The sequence below is a fragment of the Littorina saxatilis genome, linkage group LG2 (genome assembly GCF_037325665.1).
Source record: "Littorina saxatilis isolate snail1 linkage group LG2, US_GU_Lsax_2.0, whole genome shotgun sequence".
NCBI classification, from domain to species: domain Eukaryota; kingdom Metazoa; phylum Mollusca; class Gastropoda; order Littorinimorpha; family Littorinidae; genus Littorina; species Littorina saxatilis.
The window spans coordinates 48,657,782-48,685,239 of NC_090246.1; the positions used below are offsets into that span (position 1 = coordinate 48,657,782).

At 46.6% G+C, this 27,458-nt stretch overlaps 1 protein-coding gene across 6 annotated transcripts in view; it reads right to left on the minus strand.

The window, feature by feature from the left end:
* LOC138959119 (glycerol-3-phosphate dehydrogenase, mitochondrial-like) overlaps nt 1-27,458 on the minus strand; it is a 51,066-nt gene that overhangs the window by 18,049 nt on the left and 5,559 nt on the right. For 4 of the 6 annotated variants that reach the window (XM_070330470.1, XM_070330473.1, XM_070330469.1 and 1 more), the window contains 13 exons: nt 26,657-26,822; nt 26,081-26,205; nt 19,195-19,292; nt 17,514-17,677; nt 16,486-16,792; nt 16,017-16,102; nt 15,454-15,561; nt 14,962-15,096; nt 14,413-14,591; nt 13,700-13,831; nt 13,066-13,224; nt 11,174-11,356; nt 9,170-9,268 (listed from right to left, as the gene is read on the minus strand). In XM_070330470.1, coding sequence (XP_070186571.1) covers nt 9,170-9,268; nt 11,174-11,356; nt 13,066-13,224; nt 13,700-13,831; nt 14,413-14,591; nt 14,962-15,096; nt 15,454-15,561; nt 16,017-16,102; nt 16,486-16,792; nt 17,514-17,677; nt 19,195-19,292; nt 26,081-26,205; nt 26,657-26,822 — 1,941 coding nt within the window. Of the gene's footprint in view, nt 1-524; nt 571-9,169; nt 9,269-11,173; nt 11,357-13,065; nt 13,225-13,699; nt 13,832-14,412; nt 14,592-14,961; nt 15,097-15,453; nt 15,562-16,016; nt 16,103-16,485; nt 16,793-17,513; nt 17,678-19,194; nt 19,293-26,080; nt 26,226-26,656; nt 26,823-27,458 lie in introns of those variants that run through there. The other 2 variants (XM_070330476.1, XM_070330471.1) reach the window with 2 other exon arrangements.

The following is a 27,458-nucleotide window of genomic DNA, read 5'->3' on the forward strand; positions in this document are numbered from 1 at the left end:
CAAGCTGTTTCCAAAATAAAAAAAAAAAGTGCTTGCCTACCCTGTCCCCCCTTAACTGGCATATACAGTTTTAATGAAATGACACGGGGATTAATGCTTTAATTTGGGTTTGAAATTTGTTGCAATAATTTTTTGGCCAAGTTTAGTTACAACATAAAATATTTGAAGCTTTTGAAATCAGTATGAAAGTGCTATTTAGAAATTTATTATCAGAAAATAAGTACCAGCAAACTGTTAGTGTTGATATGAAAATGTACAAGCAATGAAATCAAGCATATTGTCAAAGAACTGGTATTATTTTTTTAATGTTTACAATACTCAAGATCAAAGCAAAGATTGAAGACTGCTTGTGCCACGTGACAAGCACCACACAAAATGCAAGAAAAAGGTGGAGATATAAATCTCTGTGGTGACATGCACACACACACACACACACATCACAAGGTGGCAGTTTAGGGTGCTAACGTTTCTACAAAGTTTCAGTTTTGGTTTTTGCAGCATTATATCACATCAAAGCTATGTACCGTTCTGCTTCCTGCCGTAAAGGATCTGCTCGATTTTATGAGCCAGCTGAGGAGAATATGACAATGTTTCAACAACAACAACAACAACAAAAACAACAATGTGAAAACAAAAGTCACTAGCATAAATGAAAGGAAGCAACGATTCTTTTCACTATAACTTTTATCAGACCATGTAAGTTTCAAATGAGGGATTCATATTCTTTCTTCTCACTCAATAAAGTAACGAAAATAATTATATCTTCTTCTTCTGCGTTCGTGGGCTGAAACTCCCACGTACACTCGTGTTTTTTGCACGGGTGGAATTTTACGTGTATGACCGTTTTTTACCCCGCCATTTAGGCAGCCATACGCCGTTTTCGGAGGAATATAATATAAAATTTCAAAAATAAATTTTGATTTAATTAATATACTTACCAACTCACATAGATAGCATTAACTTCAGTTAAAGTGCTAGGACACTGAACTACGCTTCACCCCAAAGGGGAAGCAACCCCCTAAAAAAGAACGGCATTGACCTATAACCCAAGCTATACAAGAGTCGAGGTCATACCGTCACGTGACCTATCACGCGTGACTCGACCGCCGCCGTGCTGGAAACTCACTCCTACTGAAGTGATCTGTTCATTTTTAGGGAAACCCTAAGCAAAACTTCGTTTTGTGATAAGACATGGAAGCACTCTTACATGGCAACGTGGAAAAATAACTCTGAAACAAAAACCGTATGCCATACAAGGCATGGTCCTTGATGGTTATTTACACTACCGGTGTACTGCGCCTGCGCAGGATGTATACCGGTGAAACCCATTCCGTATTGAAACATATAACCCCTTAAAAAAATTTGCGGGGCAGGCCGGGAGGGAATCCAATATGTGAGTTGGTAAGTATATTAATTAAATCAAAATTTATTTTTGAAATTTTATATTAAATTACATATTCTTACGCAACTCACATAGATAGCAGATTGCTAATTTAGGTGGTGGGCAAATGAACTCACAGTTAACATCTTGCAAGTATCTGGCCTGTAGCTACAAAAGCTGGCAAACCGAAATTAATGTTCTGCCGAGCACCAGATACGTTCCCAGGAAAACATAAAAAGACATCTTCTGCGGAAGATGTCTAGTAGATGTGTATTAAAATAGCGGGTACTTAAAATACCCCGCCGATAGAAAACTCATGACTATGTCCTTGAACGGTCAATGAGCTGCATTCATGACTTATGTAAGTCTCTCAGACTTGAGAACAGATAAAGAAGAGGCCTACACTCTGACCTCTTGAGCCCGTGCTGCCTGAAAAGGGAGGACTGACTGCCCCCCCCCCCCCCTTTTCCCTGCCACCACTGTAGGCATTGCCTAATCAATGTGGCAGTCCATTTAGCTAAGGTTGACTTCACTAAATCATTGCCTCTAGAAAAGTTGATGGAAATAAACAAAAGCCTTTGTTCTGGTGATCTAAACAGATCAGTTTGTTTGTTTATTTGTTGCTTAACGTCCAGCCGACTACACAGAGCCATATCAGGACGAGGAAGGAGGGGATGAAGGGGGCCACTTGTCAAGCGAGTCAGAAATATATTTAAACTCGAAATGTACAATTGTTAAATATGGCTCTAGCAGAGCCAAAATATTGCAAATTGGTAGAATTGTATTATCGGATCTGGTTACCCCTGTTTCTGCTTATTTGTCAGAAATTTTGAATTAAACCTAAGCGCTATAGATCAGTCTTTCTCCAAAGAGATGTCTAAAGCAAAAACCAGACAGAAAATGCACTTACTCGCACTTCTCTCAGAAGCTACTAGAGTAAGTATGACGGCTTCCCGTATTCAGAATAACAAGGCTAATTTGTCAAGGATTAAACAATCCGAACTCAAAAACTCCGAAACTAGGAGCAAATCCCAAGCCGGGACTGGAGATTTGCTTTCAGCCAACCAAAGGGAGGTTCCCTTAATCACGCTGGCTAAAAAGAACCCAAGTGAAAAAATGTTTTGCGACCTAGCTGTGTCAGTGCAACTGATATCGCATAAAGTCTTAATTCAGAGACGTGGGAGAAAATTCGGAAAGCCAGGATAGGTGGTTCGCCACCCGCATTGAACGGAGAGAAGTGGGGTTCTTTAAAAGTACGCCAATTGTTCCAAGCCAGTCAAAGTGAAACAAAAACGAAGACGCTGAACCCCTATGGAATCTCTAGACCAAATCCAGAGATGAGGCAGAAGCCCCTGAGCGTCTCGATGATTCCCGTACAGTAGACACCCGTGTGGCTCGAGTGTAAAAAAACGGCGCCTTCTTGCCAGCCTAAAGGACTGGCAAACAAGATTGAATGGGCCCATAATGTGAGACCAACAGGCCGCTCAAAGTAGAATCGAGAGTATTATCCGGGAACGGGGAGACGAACATTTAGCAGAAGGTGATAGTACCGAGAGGCAAAACTTCTATCAGCGGCTTCTCCAAATTCACCAGAAGGAGTAGAAGCGCATAGCGAGATAGAGTCCGATCCAAGTGGACATTCCTGGCCGACCGACTAGAGTCTGCCAAGCCATAGAGCCTCTCAGAAGGTACTTCACTGCTAATAAGAATTCGTGGTGGTAAAAGCCACATCAAAACCTCGCATGCTCGCTGTGGCAGTGATAGGGAGCGAGATGCCACCCCCTGCTTCTCGTGATAAAAGACCACTGTGATGTTGTCCGATTGAATCACATAGGTGTCAACCTATCATTGGTGTTGCCCTTATATGAGGCCTTCCAAAACCGTATTAGACAGCTCAAGACCTTATAAAATTGTATTGTGCCCACGTGTTGAAAAATGGCTCTTCAGGTCGTAAAATCCAGAGGCACGCACTTTCACATGTTTCCTGCATGGGACACAAAACGAGTAGTCTGGGCCTTCTGATGAGATTTAATCCATCCAGCGTATGCACCGTTGTTAAAAATTGGGCTCTCCCACTCTTTAAGATGTCGTCCGGATCCACTTTGCGATGTAGCTTTCAGCTTTTTAGCTGGAGGATAACTTTGCGATGCCATGCTTGTTGATCGACGCTTGATAGAATGTACCGGAAACCGGAAGTGATTTATAGGAAGTCAAGTGGAAAAAGAGTCTGAGTATGCGCAATGACAACGTTTGAGAGTCGTCTGCATGAAAGCGTCGATCGTTGTCTCTCAATCTCCATTGTTATCATTCATTTTAACTTTGCTGTAATTTTTTCTTTTCGCCGTATATTCTTCTTTTGCCCGTATAGATTTTCCTATACACCGTATTGGGTAAAAAATGCATTTTTCCCGTACAGCAATACGGCCAAACCGTATAGGTTGACACCTATGGAATCAACACCTGTTCTCCCCTGACAAGGGGAAAGAATTCCACAAGAGACAGAACTGCTTCGCTGGTGGAGAGAGAACCAACAGGAACGCCCTGTAAGAGCAGTGGTGTGAGAATCCAAAGATTGGTTGTGTCTGTGAACCAGTCAAGAAAAGACACTAACAGTAACATGTTCCGGCTCTTCATTTGATTGCTTATCAAACGAAACCAGAGCCCTGAAGAACTGAATTAAATAAAAAGCAGCCACTTCCGATCCATTTTGTATATCCAAAGGTGGAAGTAAACATAGGCACGATCTATATAAGTGACCCAAAAGGAAGGGCCCCAGTGCCTCCCTCAATAAAGTGAGAGTTCTAATCGCCCCTCCAGCCGCTGTGGGAAAACACAGAGGCAGAGAGAAGAACGCTAAGACTCCAGTTGACAAGTGCCAAGAGTATGCAAGAAAGCGTGCTATTGTTTGCCCACTGAACCCTACCGCTAAATCGCCTCGAGGAGATAAAGTGGTGGGTATTTGGCAACGTGCCACACCGAGAAGAAGATAAAACCCAAAGCTGAGAACGGCCAGCTTAGCGCTTTTCTCTGATAAGAAAAGCCGAGGCGTGCCGTGGGCTTTTCCTTTTGCTGTGAGATTCTCTCTGTTAAAGAGTCCGCGTGCAAAGAGGAGGATTCGCAAAGAAAAACCCTCGAGCAAGGAAGAGATTTAAGTCTCACCGACAGAACAATACTGTCGGCCGAGGCCTTTTCCCAGAAGAACAGCAAAGCTAAGCCCTTTGAATATGTGTCCCGACAGAACACAAAGGCATCCCATCCCGTGAGTACGAAACCGCACAAGGGAAAGAATGAATCGAAATCTTGCACCAAAACGATAATAGAAAGAAGTGCGGCCACGATCTTCCACAGCCAGGAGATCATTGTTCTTGAAAACAGACAGTTTCTCCTTGCTATGAACATTAAAGATGTATGATCGACAAGTATGGTGCAACCGGAAGCGGTTCCGTAGTACGAAGAAAAGAATAAACTAAGTTCTTAGGCTTGGTGTAACCTAGGCCTACGGATATCGCTCAGCGAGTGAAGCGTTACTTGCGCGGGTGACGCAAGCGAAAGCAACGCCGCATCGCTGCCCACAAAGGAAGTGATGGAAAAGGAGAATCATATGAGAAAACTTCCGCAAGTTCAATTCTAGAGCCAGACAAGAAAGCGTCCCTGCGTGTGTAAGCCGCATGTGCGTACAACCGTGCCGCGACTGACATTTGTTCGGCTGAAACCTTAGCCAAAGAGGCCAGGAGTATGAGGACGTCTTTCACGCTAGCGTCGTTTCGAAAATCGAAAGGATTCAACAACACCGCGACCGACCGCGAAAGAGATCGAAGAAGTGTCTCTGAAAGAGACGCAAGTTCCAACGAGTATCTTCCCGTCTCCCCCAAACCAAGTAATGCGCCTTCAGAGTAAGCGCAAGCTTTGTCCAACGATAGACATCCTCCCTGAGATTAGCCAACTCCGGAGTGACCGGAAGCGGTGCACCCGGCAAAGCGTAAGTCTCAATAAGACTGTGATGACGACGGGAGAGAGCAAACTTGCGTGAATGAAACGAAGTGCTCGCTTCCGTAACTGGTCTGAGGCAAGCCATGGCTGAGCAGCATCAGGAGCCTGACCGTGTGCAGCCAGTAAAGGCACAGTATCCACAGGCAAGCTATTCTCAGAACCCGAAGTTCTAGCCAGCACCTTGGAAAGTTCGCAAGCAACAGAAGGAGACTCGCTAAAACGATATCCCTGAACTTCCGTTAAAGCAGGGCGGAAATCACACACCACTGAGGGTGGTGGTGCCGCAGAGCTTGTCATAGCTGTCACCCCTTCAGCGAAGTACTTGGCAGACACCTGAGCTGCAGTAACCATAGCTGGTTTAAGTTAGAGTGACAACTTGCCATCAACTTCCTCCTCAGAAACTGAGTGAGAATCATCGAACTCCGAATCTGCTGAGGCTGGACCGTGAAAGTCGCTGTGACTAGCTGCGTCACTAAAACGATCCACCACAGGCGAGGCTGATTGCAAAACAGAAGAACCGTGCAAAGCCTGCCCGAAAGCAGCTTCCTGCCCAAAAGGAGGAAGTTGAGACATGTACACATTCACCGAGACATAAAAGTCTGCCCGTGAGTACATCTGTCTCGTTGTCCGGTGTCAACCCCCCGTGAGTTCCGCTTGCTAAGAGCGATAGCCTCCGGGGAGTCGAACTTTCACCCCCCGGCCGTGGCGGGGGGGCTACTAGTTCCGGCCCAACTTGTTGTCCGGTGTTGACCCCCCGAGTTCCGCTTGCTAAGAGCGATAGCCTCGGGAAAGTCAAACTTTCACCGCCCAGCCGCGGCGGGGGGGCTACTAGTTCCGGCCCAACTTGTTGTCCGGTGTTGACCCCCCGAGTTCCGCTTGCTAAGAGCGATAGCCTCGGGAAAGTCAAACTTTCACCCCCCAGCCGCGGCGGGGGGGCTACTAGTTCCGGCCCAACTGGAACACTTTCACCAGAGAACCTGGCTACCGGTGAACCTGACTAACCTGTAGAGCGTGAACGCTCCTCGTATGAAGTAAACACACTCCTCTGCGTGCACGTCAGCCGAAGTGACTGTGCATGAAGGCGGAACCTCGATGCGTGACAACAAACTGCGTCGCCCACTCCCGCCGGGAGCGAGCGCAAACTCGACGAATGGCAACATGTTATACATTTGGGTCGAAAACATCTCAAAAAGGGAAGAAAAACTATCTTAAACACAAGTATTCTCTTTCCCACTGCGTTTGTCTTGGCTGAAGTAACCTAAATTTAACCTGCTTCAGCACGATTGGACTCATAGGGTCCAAAATTAACAGACATTCTTTCTTTCTTCTTTATATGGTGTTTAACGTCGTTTTCAACCATACAAGGTTATTTAACAGACGTAATAGTTAGAGACTGAAATGGTAGTGCCTTTGCCTTTCTCTTTATGCGAAACGTAAAAGGAGAAACCTCAGCAGCTACTGACTAGTCTGTGGTTTCTAATTCTCCTTGTCAGCCATTGCTGACAAAAACCAGTCTGAGATATGATATTGATAAACAACAATCAGACCGAACAACGGAGAAAGAAAGAAACGCAAGCAAAAGCAAATAAATTAAAACGAGCTCACCCAAACTTGTGCATGAGAAGCAGGGACCTGTAGACGGGGTGAAACACTGTCCAGAAGACAGTAGGCTAAAAGCCTGCAGCGTAGTGTAAAAAGCGTCCGAGCTATCTGGTAGCTGAAGTAGGAGTGAGTTTCCAGCACGGCGGCGGTCGAGTCACGCGTGATAGGTCACGTGACGGTATGACCTCGACTCTTGTATAGCTTGGGTTATAGGTCAATGCCGTTCTTTTTTAGGGGGTTGCTTCCCCTTTGGGGTGAAGCGTAGTTCAGTGTCCTAGCACTTTAACTGAAGTTAATGCTATCTATGTGAGTTGCGTAAGAATATGTAATTTAATTATATTATTGTCATGATTTCTTTCTTGCCTGCCGGTTGAACTGCTATCATGCAGTCATGGAGTTTTCATTTGTTTCCTTTTTTCAATTTTTGTTGTTGTTGCTGTGTTCAAATAAAGCTTTTCATGCTCACTAAGATTTAGACATCTCCTTATATAGCTATTCTGATGGACACGTGGGGGAATTCGGGGGCTGTGATTGGATGGTCTCACACATCCCTTTTCCGATCATCAAAACATAATGCTACGGAAGTCGGCCATTTTTGCCAATATCCAAAAGCATATTGGCAATAACAAAGACGCATGGTTCCGGTTTCTTCCACGTGTATAAAGTACACGCATACCTCGCCAGGTTTGTTTATCTGACAAGTCGACAGACGATGCCATTTGCTTTGTGTGTGTTTTTGTTGTTGCTTAATGTACATGACATACATTACGTGTAAAATCCAGTTCTTTAACAGGCAACAAACCTTGCAAATTTCCAGAAGCTGCAATCTGAAGCGACCTATCTCTGATTCTAGCAGACGATCTCTCCAATGTTTAACACAAAATCAGCAAACTCTCCTGTCACATAGAACGTCCATTGTATAGTGCAATGTTGAAATGAAGTTACCGGTCTGAAACATTTAGTCGTTTCTTCTGAGACAATCCTTGTTCTCTTATCATCTACAGATTTACCGCAGTCTTCACCACGCGAATTCCCAACAGAAGTCAGACTTTCGAACATACAATCTACGTAGGCAAGCATGATACGTCATGACGTCATATGATTCCCAGCATATTGACGTAATGCTAAACATCCGGTTATCTCGAGTTTTCTCCGTAATACATGTCCGTGGGTTTTTCAATGTTCGGTTATTTCCGTGGCTTCATGCGGAAAGGGAACCGTCGTCTGCAATCAACGACATGGACCATTCTGGTACTTGTTGCTGACAAAAACATGATTTTAACACAGAATTTAATGTCAGAATAGCTATATAAACGCTATTATGTTTTCATCGTAGCAATAGGGTCCTTCTTCTTCTTCTTCTGCGTTCGTGGGCTGAAACTCCCACGTACACTCGTGTTTTTTGCACGAGTGGAATTTTACGTGTATGACCGTTTTTTACCCCGCCATTTAGGCAGCCATACGCCGTTTTCGGAGGAAGCATGCTGGGTATTTTCGTTTTTCTATAACCCACCGAACTCTGACATGGATTACAGAATCTTTTTCGTGCGCACTTGGTCTTGTGCTTGCGTGTACACATGGGGGTGTTCGGACACCGAGGAGAGTCTGCACACAAAGTTGACTCTGAGAAATAAATCTCTCGCCGAACGTGGGGACGAACTCACGCTGACAGCGGCCAACTGGATACAAATCCAGCGCGCTACCGACTGAGCTACATCCCCACCCGCAATAGGGTCCGATATTTAGACTCGAACAAGTATAATGCGACTCGTCTTCGACTCGTCGGCATTATACTTGTCTCGTCTAAATATCGGGCCCTATTGCTACGCTGGAAACACAATAGCTGTTATTAAAATCTGTCGATGACTCCCTTAGTTTCTTTTATTTCAATTAGGACAGCAATGCAACCGACGGGAGTGGAAAACGCTTAACAATAATTTGCTTAACATTTTACTGCCATTAGCATATTTTCAAAAACACTTACTAAAGTTACAACAACAAAAAATATTTCCGTTAAAAAAAAAAGTCTGTAATTGCATGCATGCACTTTCACAAAATAGGTTAAGACTTCATGCTAATACGCGCTAAAACTGAAAGAAGACAGACAACGACAAACACACAAAGACTGACAAGAGAGAAATACTGACATCAGAAATAAAAGAAAAGTTGCTGTTCAGAGCAGAAAGGCTAACTGACCTGCAGGAATTCTCCCAAGTCCACCTGTGCATTGCGGTTGAGGTCCACCTCGCTGAGGATGTCGTGGAGTTGATCCTCTGATACTCTTTCGCCAATTTTCTGTGTTGGAGACATACATTTTTTTTTTTTTTTATATAACAAATATGTTCAAGGAAAAAAACATTTGTTTTATGCTGAGGTAATTCACTGCACATAGCTAGCTGTGAGGGAATACAATTACATTTACAGTGATGCCAAAATAACCATAAACATTTTGACACTTTTCGAATGTTTTGCACAGTTGCAAATGCACCTGTCCCTTCTTGTGAAAAAGTTCAGCAATTCTGTTGAAAAAACAGCAAAGACTTGACTATCTGAAGAGTTTCCGCCTTTTTCAGACGCAGCCTATGCCAAAATTGGCGTCTCTACATTTACAGCAGTCCCTCTCATGAACGGACACCCTTGGGCCATAGCAAAACTGTCCGTACATTGCAGGTGTCCGGTCACGGGAGGGGTGACCACACCACCCCCTCCCCCATACACTCACACAGAGACACACAAACAACAGGATTGAGTCTATGCTAATCACTTCTTGTGGCAACTAAACAATAACAATAAACTCCTAATTCTTCTTTAAACGTTCTGTAAAAATGATTTGTATGAAAAGTGTTGAAAAGAAGAGATAAAATAAATCCTCAAGGTAGTGAACACACTCACCATGCACTGACATACGAAAGCAGCCACACAAACACAGCACAGAGGAGCGTGTGCAGATGCTTTGCAAGAATAAGCTTGAAAACCAGTTTGAATGTCATAATCATGTAATTTATGTTTTTCTTGTCTGGCTTTATTGACTGCATGCCGATCATGTGGCATGGCAGTGACTCTTCAGTCGGAAATACACTGTACTTGGAAATTGTGTGGAAGAGTACACCTCTCTATTTCTCTCCAATGCTCTTCCTGCTGACATGCAGTGACACCGGATACCCACAGAGTTTAGCCAGCTACCCCTCCACCCCCACCCCCCCCCCTCCCTCTCTCTCACTCCCTCCAGCCATGTACTGTTGGGGACTGTGGACAGAGAGGCCAGCTGCACTGTTCACTCAGAGCAAAACCAGTTGACTGTGTCGTAACTTTTGACAAAGCAAGACAACTGAAGGGTTCATAGATTAGGCAACCGACTCACTGGTCAAGGCTGAGGGGAAACAAAGAGTATCTTGTCAATGAAAGAGGTTACACACAGACACACGATGCTGGTTTCTGTTGTTTACGTCCAAGAGACAAGAATAAAGAGCACAGTGCAGTTTCATGTTGGCATCTTCGCATGTACTCCACTCCTGACCAAAACTACCCCCCCCCCCCCCCCCCCCTCCTGATGGGTACACGGGCACTCAAGTTATCAGTGACTGTCATCACGCCATTGCGGCTGTGATCTTTGTACCAAGAGCCGGACTGCTCTGTTATCGATTTTGTTGTGGTGAAAATTTGACGATGGTCTGTCCGTACATTGGAGGTATGACCTGCTGTTGGGACCGAAAATGAGTGTCCGCGTCCACGTTTTGCAGGTGTCCGTTTAAGGGGGGGCAAATATAGAAGGAAAACACTCCGTGCCCAGCAAATGTGTCCGTACATGTCAGGTGTCCGCTCACGCCCGGGGCCGTACATTGCAGGGACTGCTGTACCTCCAACTCCTCGCTCTCGCCTGACTCCTATTCACCACATCCTCACACCCTCTGGGTCCAATGGAGGTAGATGATAATATCAACACATACAGTGACTTCAGAACCTTCAAACTGTTAACACTGTTTTTGACCAACTGTTGACAAAAAGCATATCAGCAGTGCACACTATTCCTGGTGTACCTGTACTCATCAGTAATTGCAGAACCTTTGTGCCAAACCCAAGGCCACAGGAGAAAAATATACAGTCAGATGTTGATCACAGCCCTACGTATTCTGGAGCGACACAAAATGAATCTCAACCTACAGAACCAAACTTGTTTGAACAATACATTCTCCCACGTACCTTGAAGTATCTCCTGAGGTCGTTGATGGTGATGAAGCCCTTGTTCTGGTAGTCGAGGGACTTGAAGCGCTTGACGTACTGGTTGATCTCATCCTTGCTGAAGTTGAGGCGGACATCCGAGGTCTGTTTGATATCCAGGCCCATCTCCCGACGCAGGAACAGGTCTGCGTGCTCAAGCTCCTCCTGAAAGGTCCATGTTTAATTTGGGACAGTCAGTAGTATCTTACATGTTTTCTATTGTGTACAGTATGTAGCTATAGGCTGGAGAGGTTTGGTAAGTGTCGGATGAGACAAAAAACCGAGGTCCCTTCGTGTACACTACATTGGGGTGTGCACGTTAAAGATCCCACGATTGACAAAAGGGTCTTTCCTGGCAAAATTGTATAGGCATAGATAAAAATGTCCACCAAAATACCCGTGTGACTTGGAATAATAGGCCGTGAAAAGTAGGATATGCGCCGAAATGGCTGCGATCTGTTGGCCGATGTGAATGCGTGATGTATTGTGTACAAAAATTCCATCTCACACGGCACAAATAAATCCCTGCGCCTTGAATATGTGCGCAATATAAATTGCATAAAAATAAATTAAAAAAAAAAAAAAATCCCTGCGCTTAGAACTGTACCCACGGAATACGTGCGATATAAGCCTCATTTTGATTGATTGATTGAGTGGAAGGGTACTCTTATCCCATGTAAAAGTCTAGACGGATCTATGGTAATCTACAAGGTCTACACAAGAAGGAAGGTATCTTTAACAAACAGAACAGTTGCTTTCTCTACTCTTAGTCAAACATTTTAATGTACAAACTTTATTGTTTAACTTTCATAGAAACTGAGAAAAGTTCCAGAGTGGTGGGGAACAGTGGTGCGGTTTGGGGGTGCTGCACATGTATTTATGCCAAACTTCCAGCACTCTTTCAAGAGAATTTAAACAGCAAGAGTATGGACTGACCAGAGCTCCAAATGCATCTGTCTAACCATTAATGCATCAACCTGCACCGTTAAAGGCACAGTAAGCCTCCCGTAAACCATCACAGAGCTCCCCGAGCGTCTAAATACAGTACAAGCATACTTCCATTTGAACGCTCACCGAACGGGAACATCCTGGCTGCTTTCTGTCGAGCGTGAGACATTTTCCAATAATTTATTTTCGTGGACTTGGCCCTGAAGAACAATGGCGCCTCGTTTTTGCGCTAGACCTAACTTTTAAAATCTAAATAATAAATGGACAGCTTGTTACACAAACATTCTTTAATCATAAAAGAATTCGTTTTTCATCAAGACAAGATCAGAACAATTCGAAGTTGTGAAAGTTTAAAAAAAGAAAAGCCCGGAAGCAGGGTCACGCAAGGGTCGTAGCAGACGACGGCCCGGTTTATCAGTGCAAATCGCCGTTCCTCTCAACAGTCAAAAGCCATCGCTAGAGTTCTTGTGAACCACAGCCGTTGTTTCGTGTTATTGTAGATAAGCTCACGTCGAGTCGCATTCAAATGACTAACTATGACGACTGCATTGTGAAAAGGGGGAAAACTGGATCACACGGGTTCACGATGGCTCAGGGGTAAGATAAACCACGCAAAAATAAATTCTTTGAAAATTGTTCCCTCTTTACGGAGGGCACCTAGGATGTTCTCAATTGGTGAATGTTTAAATGAAAGGGTGTTTGTACTGTGTGTAAAAGCCTGACCGTATCTGTGATGGTTTACGGGAGGCTTACTCTGCCTTTAACATTTCAGTAAAAAAATTCGATATATTTCAAAACCAGTTTGACATCTGCTTTGTAGACTTACGGTTGTAAGTCAAAATTCATCTAACATTTGCACAATTGGATCAATTCAGTTTGCTGGTTCTAGCATAGCGTCACACAGTAAACAGCAGGAGTAAACTGACCTTCTTGCGTTCTTCGGACCAGCCCAGCTCTTGGGCCATAATGTCGACGATGCGAGGCAAGGCTTCCTTGGCAGCAAATACGTTGGTGAAGGCCAGGCGTGTGCGTCGTGCCAGCACATCAACCGCCCTGCAGGCGTACTCCCGCACTGCGTACTTCACCTGTTGTCAGCAGAGGAAAAGTATAAGTGAAACAGACCATTAATGTGACAGTTTGTAACATTTTTTGTCTACTTCTCCACACAAAAGTAATCATTTTGCAAATGGTGAACAGTTAACCCGTTCAATGAATTTGACATCTCTGAAAAGAGCATGGCATAAGATATGCTTTGCAGCCTTCTAAAATGTCCTGCATTGCAGAGTTATGTCTCATGGGTAAGCTTCTTCATACTTCCCCGCAAACTCAGTACAGTGCTACCTGCGACGAAAAGACAACCTCGGAACCAGTTAGAAGTGTCCCAACTTAGCAGGTGGCCTGTTTTGACAGGTATATTTGAGTCAAGACAACAGACAAAGGGACACCAGAATGTGTCCTTTCAAGGGAGGTGTCCTATAGGAAAGGCCTCACTTCGCAGGTACCACCGTAAATAGAAAGCACAAGGTTCTCTCAAAAGACAAAGTCTGTTGTGGCACCGACCTCTCCCTCAATGTAGGCGTACTCTTCGTGCAGTCTCTTGCCGAGCACTGGCCAGCGTTTGCCCGTTAGGTTACACATCTTGGCTACCTTGAAGGACTTGTCACCGTATGTTGCTGCCAGATGTTGTGCAACCTACACAAGCGAAACATTATTATATTCTCTGAATGACGAGTGAAAAATACACACACATGAGAGAAATAGTGCCAGGACAGGAGAACAAATAATGATGACAAAGGAGCATGCCCATAAAAGCATGAATAAAAGCAGGAAAAAAACCACAAAAGGGATGAAGGAGATAACTTATTTCTAAACAAACAGTCTGGCAAGACTTACACTAACGGAGACTAATATATTCAGCAAGACAAGTTGAAGAGAGAAAAGAAAGAGCAAAAGCAATACAGGGAGCGTACATCCTACCATACCTTTGTTAGGAAAGAGAATGGCTATCGAGACAACCGTGTGCATACTAACATGAACAGAATCACATTATAGATACATACAGAAAAACACAAGAAGCAAAGATGCAGAGATAAAAGACATACATGGAACAGAAAGACACAAGAATGTTCACAGAAATAAACATCTGAGCGTTGTTAACCTGGTTCTCTTCACAAAAAGATACATACTCAAAAACACAAGAAGTTCAATGCAAGAAGATGCTCAGATACACACAGAAAGGGAAACAGAAACAGAAACAAGCAACTGCTCTTTACCTGGTTCTCAACACCAAAGTCCTGCACCAGACGGATGAAGAGGGTGGGGGACCAGCCATGGGCGCCATCCAGCAGCAGTCCCTTGGTACAACACTTCTGTGCGGGTTGCAGACCGCACGCGATGACGGCTCTGTCCACTGTCTCTTCTGCCATGGAGCGGTACGTGGTCCACTTGCCACCTGGTGACACAAAATTAATGTTCTTGTCTGTGAGTATGGGAACTTAGCAGTACAGTGGAACACCCCTCTTATGATCCCCTGATGGACAACATCCCCTTTAGTAGGCCCCCGTTTTCTCAGATGCAAGAAGTATCTTCTTCTTCTTCTCGTCCACTCAATGCACGAAGTATCAGATGTGTAAGACAAATAAGGCACACATTTTTAGCAACATCCAAAACCATGTGATTTCCGTATCTCCTTCAGAAAAAGTCCTCTGACGAATCAAACTTAATCAACCATTGAGGTTATTCACACTATTTCTGAGTTAGTCAACCATGCATGTGCAATGAACATCTCTTTCAGTAAATCAACTCATCAGCACGTTTCTGACCTGCAATGGTGATAAGCTTGTTGTCTGCGACTTCAATGATGTGATTTCTGGCGATGGACTGTGTATCTGACTTGTTGGGGTCTGACACCAGTGGGCGAATTCCACTCCATGCTGACAACACGTCACCACGGCGCACTGCAAGTGAAGTAAATACAATGCTCTACGTTAATTCATACTTGTGTTACTCATATTCTTTCAAATGGAACACGAAAAACTAAGAAAAGCTTGTTTCTTCCTCTTCAATTTGCAAAGTTGCATGCTACCTCTAGGAAACCATGGAACATTTCTTTTGGCACCACATTGCATCGCTAACTATTTACCTGCCCCCCACAACCAACCATTATATAGCCTCTTTTGTAGAAATGACACTGGCAGTCTGATCAGACTCCTTATTCAGTTTTGTATTGCTTCTTTACCTAAAGTAAATCAAACCTGAAATTTTGTTTTACTGAAAATGAAAGATGAAATGATATTCAATAAGTTGCTAAATACCTTCCACATCAGGACTGAGGTAATTGCGGATCTCTTTGAGAATAAACTGGATCTCGTCTTCTGAGGGCTGAGGGTAGTCTGAGACATCGCAAGGTCTGTCCGTTGTGCCTGTCAAACGCACCAAGCAAAAATGTCAGACAAAAACAGGGTGAGAATTACATGAAGTTATGAAACAGCCATTCTGCATAAATAAGAGGTCACCTATTTCATTCATATGCTGACACATTTAGTCCTTGAAAGAGATTTTTGTTAACTTCAAACAGGTGACTTCTCACATATGAATAAATAGAAGCATTTATACAGCCTTCTGCAGACCAGTTTTTACATGTTCATACATATTTATGCTAGTCGATTAAAGTAAGAATCAGTAAGCTATTTTCTTCTCAGCTGAAGCTTACACCCTGGGAATAATTGTGTAGTAGGATTTCTACAAAGAAACTTCCACTCATATTTATTTACATACAATTTGTATACAATGGTCAAGTTTGTTGATTCCCTGGGTTACTTTTTTTATTCATTAGTCACTACTTTCGGTAGAACTGTGCAAGTAGTCTGAAACAAACCTGCGACTGTGACTTTCTGCCATGGTAGGAAGAAAATGACTCGACCATCACTGGTGGAAGGATCAAGTAGTCCCATACTCTCTGGGCTGAAAACATAAAGTTGCAAATGAACATTTTCACCTGTTTGACTTTTATCGTTTTATGTTTGTGTTGCTGTCAAACTGTCAAACATCAAAAGTAAGGTGATATACAGCATTGAGAAGCTAAAACAGAGAAATGCAAATGAAAACTTTGAACAAACATTTCTGACATATACAAAGACACACACAACAGCATCTGCTGTGCTTCATAATGAAACACATAACAACTAACGCGGTTAGTCTTGAAATCACAGTGCTACACTGATGTAACAGTTTGTTTACAATCACAATTAGGCAACCCTGTAATGGATTCCATCTCTGCAGAATGCAACGCATCAAACTCCCATCTGTCTCACGCATCTTCCCATGGAATACTCTCTCAGATCAACCTGTAATAGTCTGGCAAGACAACATGGACTCCCGAGCTTGGCTGGCAGATTTTCTTGATGTTCTCCTTGCCCAGAGTACGGATGCGATCCGTGTAGGGGCCAGTGGCGTTGATCACACACTTAGCCTTGATGTCCCACTCTCTACCCGAAAGTCTGTCCTTGACGTGCGCTCCAGTCACACGTTCCTTTCCATCATCATCGGTTGTTTTCAGCAGGCTGACCACTTCTGTGTAGTTTGCCACGGAAGCGCCATAACGCACCGCTGTGATGGCCAGGGACACGTTCATGCGCGCGTCGTCATGCTGACCTGATGAGAAGAAGCAACCCAATCATTGGTAAAAAAGCAACGGGCCAAGTGGCGAAGTGGATAAGACATCCGCCTCCTAATCGGAAGGTCGTGAGTTCAAATCCCGGCCGTGGCTGCCTGGTGGGTTAAGGGTGGATATTTTTCTGATCTCCCAGGTCAACATTATGTGCAGACCTGCTAGTGCCTTATCTCCCTTCGTGTGTACATGCAAGCACAAGACCAAGTGCGCAAGGAAAAGATCCTGTAATCCATGTCAGAGTTAAGTTCGGTGGGTTATGGAAACACAAAAATACACAGCATGCTTCCCCCGAAATTGGTGTATGCTGCCGGAATGGCGGGGTAAAAACTTAAAAAAATCCACTCGTACAAAAAACATAAGTGAAAGTGGGAGTTTCACCCCATGAACAAAGAAGAAGAGAAAAAGGATAGGTAAAAAGCTAGTCATCTGCTTTTTAGCAATAAATGCTATCATGTGGGAAAAGTTGAACACAAGATTGTTGCTGGATTTTGTACTCCTTGTCCATGTGTACAAACTCTGGAAAGATTTAGAGCAAGCAGATCCGCCATGTCCATCTCCAAAAGGATAAAAAAGAAGTTGTTCATTAGATATCTTTCATACTAATGCTACTCAAAATCTCCATTCTTATCCACATGCCAACTATTTCAATATTTGTCACTGAAGGATTCAATTTTAAAGTCCACGCGAAACAAAAGAACATACCGTCATAGTAGACAAGAGCGCCCACAAGTTTGTCTTTCTTCAGCATAGGGAAGAGTTCAAGGGCTTTGGTCTTGGACAAAATGTAGGATGGCTTGAGGACTTGGCGACCGGCAACAACGTCATACATTTTGATTCCGGCCCAGTAGTAAGGTAGCTGCCACCATCTGAACACATAGAACAGATTTTTCTTTCATTCAAAGTAAGGTTATTGCTTTGTTATTTTTAAGTTTCAGTGTCTATGGTCTACCAAGCTTGTGTCATGTCTGGAGGTAATCAACCCCTGAAAGCGTGTGAAATTGCAAAGCTCTAAGCTGCATAAATCTTTCAGGAATTAATCATTTTCCATTCTTTTACCCGAACTGTGACCTTGAAAATTGACAAAGGTCAACCAAACTTGTGTCATGTCTGGAGGTTATTAAAATCTAGCGGTGTGTGCAAGTTTCAAATGTATAGCTTTAATAACAACCAAGACAGCCTCAACAGTAATTTCTTCTTTCAACATACGGCCTAGCTTCCAGATTATAATATAGCCTTTAACATTGAGCATTACTTTGATTCTCCTGATTGCTCAGGTGAGTCAAAAAGTCACAGCACTTTGCCTTTTTCTCTCAGCTATCTATATACTAGATGATTACCCGCTTTGCCGGGAAGAAGTAGAGCCGAATACCAGGCTGCGCCTGGGACCCGGCTTTGCCGGGTGTACGCCGGCTTTGCCGGCGCACGAAGGAAAGGAGATAAACACGCAAAACACTGGAGACCTTCTAAAAATAGTAACGTGCAGTGACCTTCTAAAAATAGTAACGTAGTAACGGGAATATGGATTGACGCAACACGGAGGAAGGGAGATAATCGCGGCTGAAAACACTGGAGAAGATAAGGAAGAGTTACTGGTAGTGGATTCCGACAACAACAAAAACAAACAAAAAAATCGGTTCAGCGTGCACAGCGCTGCGCGCTGAGAGCACGTGTTGAAATATCTCATCGATGAGGTTGTGTCCGGGGTGTAGCTGAATACGGTGTCCAAATTTGAAAAAGATCCACCGAGAACTTTGGCCGTGCATCGCGAACAGACAGACAGACAGACAGACACTAGTCGTATATATATATAGATATATACGACTAGTGTCTGTGTGTCTGTGTGTCTGTTCGCGATGCACGGCCAAAGTTCTCGGTCGATCTTTTTCAAATTTGGAGACCGTATTCAACTACACCCCGGACACAACCTCATCAATGAGATATTTCAACACGTGCTCTCAGCGCTGCGCGCTGAGACGATTTTGGTTTTTCTGTAGATCCACTATATCCATTCCCAGTAACTCTTCCTTATCTTCTCCAGTGTTTTGTTTTGCGCGTTTATCTCCCTTCCTTCGTGTGGCGTCAATCCATATTCCCGTTACTACGTTACTATTTTTAGAAGGTCACTGCACATTACTATTTTTAGATCTCCCTTCCTTCGTGTGGCGTCAATCCATATTCCCGTTACTATTTTAAGAAGGTCACTGCACGTTACTATTTTTAGATCTCCCTTCCTTCGTGCGCCGGCAAAGCCGGCGTACACCCGGCAAAGCCGGGTCCCAGACGCAGCCTGGTATTCGGCTCTACTTCTTCCCGGCGAAGCCGGTACCCGGCGAAGCGAGTAATCATCTAGTAATGATATATTCAGGAAAATTCAGTCACTTACTTGTATACGGGGAGCATAATGGGAAAGGAACTGGCAAGATGAGGTGCAATGTTCAGCAGGTTTGCTCTCTCTGTCAAGGATTCTTTCACCATCCGGTACTGCAAGAAGAGTGAAAGACAACGTGTTACCAACCAATGACGTTCGATGCACAGGAGATTAAACTACCAGATTGAAACAATGCAAAAAAGACATGCATTTCTACATTTCAAATCCTGCAGACTTATGATCAAACATGTCCAAGAGCATTAAAATTGAACTTTGTTTTGAGCAACTATTACAGTATTAGTCAAATTACAAAATGTGGATTTGAATATATCAGAGCTGTGAAAAGACTGAACAAACAAAAATGGCTAGAATTCGAAAATTTTTAATTAAATTTTCATTTGATTAATATACTTACCCGAGTCACATATTTAGCATTGACGCAGTCGAGATGCTAGGTAAACTGAAACGCTATCCCGTCTATAGTCTAAGGGAAGCAACCCAAGCTAAAAAAGTAGCAAGCTTGCTACCCTGGGTTGCCTCCCGTAGCGTGTCACGCCACAGATCTCGTACCCAGTACGAGACACCCTCATTCGACTTCTAGAATCCAAAGAAACTACAAGCGGGGAAGGTGGGAGGGAATTACTTATGTGACTCGGGTAAGTATATTAATCAAATGAAAATTTAATTAAAAATTTTCGATTAAATTACATATTCTTACTCCGAGTCACATATTTAGCAGATAACTCCAACAAGGTGGTGGGTAAGAAGTAAAAATTTCAAACTCACTGTTAAGATCTGGAGAGGCATTGCCCCGCTGCCACCAGTGCGGGGAGGGTCCTTGAGCCATCACGGCATACCGCGGCGATGTCTCTCAAGTAGAACGAGATAAAGACGTCGTCTGAACGCCAGTATGCTGTGCGCAGGACGTCGTCGAGTCTTCGGGACCTCAAAACAGCCAATGACGATGCCCATGCCCGGGACTCGTGCATTCTAGCCGACTGGAGAGGGAAGGCAGGCTGAGCCCCCCCCTTTTGTGCCAGACTCCACACATAAGCTTGTTTTATGAGAGCCGACACCCACCTGGCCAAGGTAGTCCTCGTGATATCTCTGTCCATGGACGTATTCAAGGAAATAAAGAGGAGCTTCTGGGAGCTCGACCTGATGGGTTGAGTCCGGGCTAAATATGCCTCCAGGGCCCTAACCGGGCAATTGACCATGTCTGGGTCATCTTGTGCCACAATATGAGACAGGGGCCTCACAAGAACACAGGGAGAAGGCTGATCCGGTGTCTGATTCTTGGCCAGAAAGGCCTCCCGGAAATGCAAAGACAAGGAGCCGTCACGCTCTCGGCCGATGTCCTGCGGACTGCCTGAAAGAGCGTGTATCTCGCTACCTCTGCGGGCCGAAGCCAGAAGTAGCAAAAACAGAGCCTTACGAGTAAGGTTCGCGAGGCTAGAGCCCTCTAGAGGCTCGAAGTCCGCCGAGCGCAAGAACTCGAGGACAAGGAAAAGATCCCACTTGGGCAGAGGAGAGCGCTTAACGTCCTGCAAAGACGCGCCCTTAATAACCCCAGCGACAACTCCACTAACATTGATGGTATGACCGATCTGTTTAAGAGTCGAGGCAATCGCCGACCTGCGAACCTTCAAAGAGGAGGAAGAAGCCCCCTGGGAAGACAAATCCGCTAAGTGGTTGGCTACGTGCATAGTACGAGGAGCCACCGGGTTCAGCCCATGAGCCTGACACCAGGTGACCCAGGCACGCCAATGCGACGAATACACTGAGGAGGTAGAGGCCCTATGCGAGCGCTGCACCAACTCCAAAGTGCGGTCGGAAGCCCCAGACCGCCTCAGAGCGGACCTCACAGTCTCCACGCGTGAAGATTGAGAGACTGCGGGTGCTCGTGAGGAACTCCGGTGCGAGGCTGAACGAGTTCGCCTGGTACCAGAGCCAGAGGAATTGGAGGGCCGTGTGCGAGTCTCAGAAGGTCCGGAAACCAGGGCTGAGACGGCCACAGAGGGGTGACCAGAAGCAGGGACGGCCTCTCCAATTCCGCCTTCCTGAGGACTTGGCTGAGCAGCTGGAAGGGTGGGAAGGCATAAGCCTCCAGCCCTGTCCAGGGGATGTCCAAGGCGTTGGTCCCCCACGCTTCCGGATCGGGGAAGGGGGAGACAAACACCGGAAGGCGCCTGGAGAATCTGGTGGCGAAGAGATCCACCACAGGCTTCGGGGCCACAGCCCAAAGGCGGAGAAGGGCACCATGCGTGATGGTCCATTCCGCCTGCAACACCCTGTCGGAGCGGCTGAGCGCGTCCGCCAGTGTGTTGAGGCTCCCTGGCAGGTAACGCGCTGAGAGAGATATCTCCCGCTGGGAGCACCAGGAGAGGATCTCGCACGTTCTGCGGGAGAGAGTGGGGGACCGCGAACCTCCCTGCTTGTTCACGTAGGCAGCCACTGTCGTATTGTCCGTGAACAGACGCACACGCTTGGCTGCCAGGGAAGGGAGGAACGCGACCAGAGCAAGGAACACGGCCTCCAACTCTAGCGAGTTGATGTGCCATGTGCTCTGTTCCGCAGACCACAGTCCGGAGGCCGTGAGCCGGTCCGTGTGAGCCCCCCAACCCAGCAAGGACGCGTCTGTGAACAGGTCCATGTTGGGAGGGGGGGAACAATGGGAACCCCCCTGCATACCCATCCCGAGTCCAGCCACGGGAGGGTTGCAGCCTGGAACCAATCCCCCAGGGGAACCAGAGTGTTCCAATCCACACAAGGAGAGTCCACCAACGGCTTCAGCGCGTGCTGAAGCGGGCGTTTGTGAGCTCTCCCTAGTGGAACCAGCAGGGCCATGGACTCCATCTGCCCCAGGATGGAGGCCAAAGTCCGAAGGGAAGCTCTCAGGAGAAGCGAAGTAGAGCGGATGAGAGCCTGGAGCTTGTCCACCCGCTTCTGCGAAGGCTGGACAGTCCAGGTGACCGTATTGAACGTCATCCCCAGGTAAGTGAATGACTGAGACGGCACGAGCTCTGACTTCGTCTGGTTGACCGAGAATCCCAGCAAGCTGGCCTCTCGGAGAACCAAGAGAGTGTGCTGCCTGCAGAGAGCCTCGCTCTGGCCCATGATGAGCCAGTCGTCGAGGTATGCTCGCAGCCGCACTCCCTGTGACCTCACCAGCGCGCAAAGCTGCCTCACCACCATGGTAAAGATCCATGGGGCAAGGGACAGCCCAAAAGGCAGTGCGCGGAACTGGTAGACTTGACTGGCCCACCGGAAACGGAGCCATTTCCGGTCGGCGGGATGCACCAGAATATGGAAGTACGCATCCGTCAAGTCGATCGAGGTCACCCAGTCTCCTGGGCGGAGAGCGTCCCGAACCGAGGCAGGAGTCTCCATCTTGAATCGAATCGTTCTCAAAAACTTGTTGAGAAACGAAAGATCCAAGACAGGACGCCAAGCTCCCGAAGCTTTGGGGACCGCGAAAAGCCGTCCATAAAACCCCGGGGAGCTGTGGTCCGAGACCGCTTCCACCGCGCCCTTCTCTATCAGTGAGGCAACCTCCGACTGGAGGACGGCCCTTGCCTCCTGTGAGAAGGGGGGCTTGAAGGCTGGAGGACACCTGGTAAGAGGGGCCTTGTCCCCCAGCCAAAGCAAGCGGAATCCCGACTTCACAACACCCACTAACCATCGGCTGCGTATGGCGGCCAGCCAATGTGGGAGTGCCCGAGCAAGGCCCCCCGCCATCACCAAGGTGGAGGGCGGGGGGGGCGTGAAGCCGGGAACGCTTCATTGGGGGTGGGGCTTTCCACTGGAAGAGCCCCTACCCCTCCTCGAAAAAGATCTCTTGCCCGACCCGCGGGAAGGGGCAATAGATCTTTTCCGGGAAGCAGGATGTGCCTGAGCAGAGGTCTTAGCCTGTTTGTGCTGAGCCTGCTGAGGAGCAGCCTGCTTGGGCTGCTTCAGGGACTGAAGCGCAAAGGAAGAGAACTGCTGTTCTCTGTTGGTGTCGATCTCCTGCTTCCTGGCATCAGCGGCCAGGTTGCCGAAGAGAGCACCATCCACCAAGGGCGACGATCTGAGAGTGTTTCTCGTCGACTCCTCAGAGAACTGGGAGTGGGTGAGAAACAAGTCCCTTCTGCACGAGACAAAATGTACGTACTGCAGAGAGGACAATCTCATTTGTTCCTCGTTCACCCTTGCCAGCGTGGAGAGGAGTGTGGATACGTCCTCCGAATCTTGCTCCTTACTCAAGGTAAAGGGAGCCAAAGATTCTGTAAGAGCACGTGAAAGAGCCCGCAGGATAGTCTCCGAAATGGAACTGAGTTCCAGGAGCTGCCTTCCCACCTCCTCAGAGGACAGGAGAGACTGCTCCGAAAGAGGGAGAACGGAATCCTTCTTCAAAGGCTTCGTCAAAAGAGGTAGCAATGCCGGCGTGACCGGAAGCGGCGCACGCGGCAGAGCAAAAGACGAAAGAAGGTTCCGTGAAGCCTTAGGCCAAGGCAACTTCCTTTGAGCCGCCAAGGGCACGAAGAAGTCTGCCTGTGTTGCAGCAGCCAGATAAGGCAAAGCATGTTCCGGAGCTGTGCCATACGGCACCAGAAGCGGAACTGCTGCTGGAGGCAACCCGCTGCCGGCAGGAGCGGGCTTGGCGAACAAACGAGAAAGCTGGAAAGCCACTGACGGTGATTCTTCAAACCGGAAGTAGCTGTCCTCCTCCTTCGCCCACCGGAAGTCTGCCATCGCCGACGGACCCGACGCCGAAGGCGTGGTCGAAGACGAAGCCCCTTCCGGGAAATATCGCGAAGTGACTTCCGCGGCCGCTTCAAGCGCTACCCTGAAGCTGGCCGGAGCCGCCGAAGGCAGCTGCTCCTCGTCCACAGACCCAAGGTCCGAAACGCCACATGACGGGGATGGCTCATAGCCCAAGGAACCCGACAAATGACGCTGCGAGGACAGGCCGGAAGCCAAACGCCCCTCCTGTTGGTCATCAACGAAACTCACACCCTGGCTAAGAGGAGGGTGAGAAACGCCAGCAACCGAAGGCAGCTGAAGGGAGGAGCTAGCAGACACCACCGGAGTGTGTGGCTGCTGCTGATCCAACAGAGGCAGAAAGCCCGAATGCCCAGGAGAACGACCGAATTCGAAATCCGCCGGCATCCCAACGGACGCGGCGAGAACCGAACCGGAAGAACCGGGAGGAGCCGGAAGAGCAGACGCAACGGCATAGCTATGCCATGGCTGTGGAGTCTGCCAGCTACAACCCGGAAGCCCTAGGCCGGAACCGGAAGTGACAGAGGACTGTGCACGACCAGCTGGACCCACACTTCCCGCCCAGGCAGGAAGGGCAGCTGCCGGAAACGGCTGCTGAAACTGGGCAAAGCTCGAACCGGAAGGGACCATGGTCTGTCCGCATACCAGTGAACCAACACTTCCGGCCGGAACCGGAAGAGAAGCTGCCGTAAACGACTGCTTACGTAGTTCGTGGCTCGAACCGGATGGGACCATGGTCTGTCCGCTTTCCAGTGAACCACTACTTCCGGCCGGAGCCGGAAGGGAAGCTGCCGTGAACGACTGCTTACGTAATTCGTAGCTCAAACCGGCAGGGACCATGGTCTGTCCGCTGTCCAGTGAACCACTACTTCCAGGAACTGGAAGTGCAGCTGCCGCGGACGGCTGCTGCGAGCACATACCTTGCGACGACCGTGTCCCAAAAGGGACCTGCGCAGGTGCACTCCCGCAAGCGGAAGCCACCGAGCGCCGGCCGAGAAGAGAAACGCTTCCCTGCTCACGGCCTCCAGCACCAACGCCGAAGCCAGCAGGCTGGACAGGTGAACCGGAAACAGCAGGAACACAGGAAGCCAACGACCGAGGGTCGCACACCCCCGGGAGGGAGGCAGAGCTGGAAACAGGGTCCGTCCGCGCCATCTCTGAACGCACGAGCGTCCGAATTTCTGGAAGCAAAGAGGACAAAATGCTAGCCACAAGAGTGCCAGCCTCCGGCACAGGTACCGGGGTCAAAACGGACGTGGTAGTAGAAACGCCCGCCGCCCGCGAGCCAGACGAAGTCTCCTCCGGCGCCGAAATGGGCACCGAAAAAACGAAGTTAGTCTTCGGGTCAGAAACGTGAACCGTGGGGTTCCTAGCCGAAGAAGTAGAAGCCGAGGACTTAGGTTTGCCAGGGCCTTTGCCCTTACTCTCGGCCTTAGCCGCTCTCTTTTTCTCACTATCCGACATGCTGTCGCGCAAGAAAAACAGACTACTGAAAATACACAAGTCTCTAGGACGTAAAATTTCAGCAGAATAAACTAGCACAAAGTACAAGTTACAAGGAGGTAATAGTGCTACTGGTCAACGCTAAAAGTCCGAGCACGGACCCAAACTAACCAGCGAAAAACACCACGTGTAAGCGAAAAATGGCGACCAAAATGGCGGCCACAGCAACAAACTACCGAGTAAAATTCACAAGTCCGCGGACGAGAAAATTCTCAGCAGAATGGCAATGCAAACAACAACAAAATGAAACGATCTCACCGCTAGAAACAGCAATGAGCAGACGGGGAGCCAAGGCCGGTGGGTGTCAAGCAGACAGCAAACAACAGCCTAGGAGCGAAATCAGCACGACCTGTCTCTCTGGCTGAAAGATGTCGAATGAGGGTGTCTCGTACTGGGTACGAGATCTGTGGCGTGACACGCTACGGGAGGCAACCCAGGGTAGCAAGCTTGCTACTTTTTTAGCTTGGGTTGCTTCCCTTAGACTATAGACGGGATAGCGTTTCAGTTTACCTAGCATCTCGACTGCGTCAATGCTAAATATGTGACTCGGAGTAAGAATATGTAATTTAATCAGGTTTTAAGCATTCCCAAATTGCCACCAGCAGGGAAATTAATAATCAAAGGCTTTGCATACCTGTTCAATGTCAAGGTTAAAAATGGCCTTCTGCAAATAACGGACTCCCCCATGGATGAGTTTGGTGCTGCGGCTGCTGGTGCCAGAAGCAAAGTCAAACTTCTCCACCAGACTAGTCTTCAGCCCTGCAGTCAACATCATCCATCTATAATCATTTCATTTAGGAACGTCAGACTCCTGTGTGTCTGTGTGAACAGCTCGGTATCATTTTGTTCACAGACTAAAAGCGAGATCTTCAGAAGAATTCATGAGTAAAACTGACACATCTAGAATCATTTCATTCATGAACTTCAGATTCCCATGTGTTCCTCAGTGCATGCACAGAAATATTGTGTTATCCACAATGATGAGATCTTCTATTTTCATAAAGTCTATAAATTAATACCTCCATTATATGACTCCCTCCTTTATAAATATAAGACCTAATTTTCTCAGAGTTCCATAATGTAGCTCTTCTAGGAACTAAACTAATTTCTTGTGTATGTTCGTACAAAGTGAGCAGAGTGCTTTTTCTGTTAATATGATATCAAAAAGGAGTTAGAAAACAACAGAGGTAGAACAAGGGCTTAAATTTACCCCTAGTAACTGCATCCAAGGCCACCCCGGTGCCAGTCGCACCGCCGCCAATGACCAGTATGTCAAACTCTTCCTCCTCCAAAGACTTGAGGATGTCCTTCCGAGGTGGCAGAGGATTGTACATCTGTTTGCGCTGATCTTCAAAGGCCATCACACTCCCGCTGGGCTGGAACAAAAATTCATTTGTCTTTTCAGTGATGCATTTTTACAATCTCTTGAACAGCACAGTAGTTTGTCAATCTCCGTATCACCAAAATGTTGTTGTCACCAAAGAGTGCCTTAATATCTCTCAGAAGTCAGAATGCACTTGGTGGCTTGTAAATGTATTCAAAGACCTTGACAAATACAGCTATTAGAATATTTATCTGCGTTATGTTCTTTATAAGCACTTATTCTGTAGCCCATCTGTAACATAATAATGAAAATGCACAATTGTTTGTGATCAAAGCAAGTGCAAGTTGATTTCCCGTGTACCTGTACAGATCTTCTAACAATAGTTTAGGCACATATAATCCTCACTGGGGACATATATGAGACTTGCACAGTCCGTTTCACGAACTTTCACATGTCGCAACAAAGTCCAAAGTAAACCAGGCTGCTCAATCACATTGCCACTGACTATCTAAAGCATGTACGTATGTAAACACTAAAAAACAGGTGGGCGTTAGGATGTCCGAGAACAGAACACAAATATTTAAAAACGAAAGAATAATTTAGTTTATAAAGGTCCGCCTTTCATGAAAAGCACCCTGTTGGATTGGTTATAGGTCAAAGAAAATCATCTTAATCATTTTATGATAAT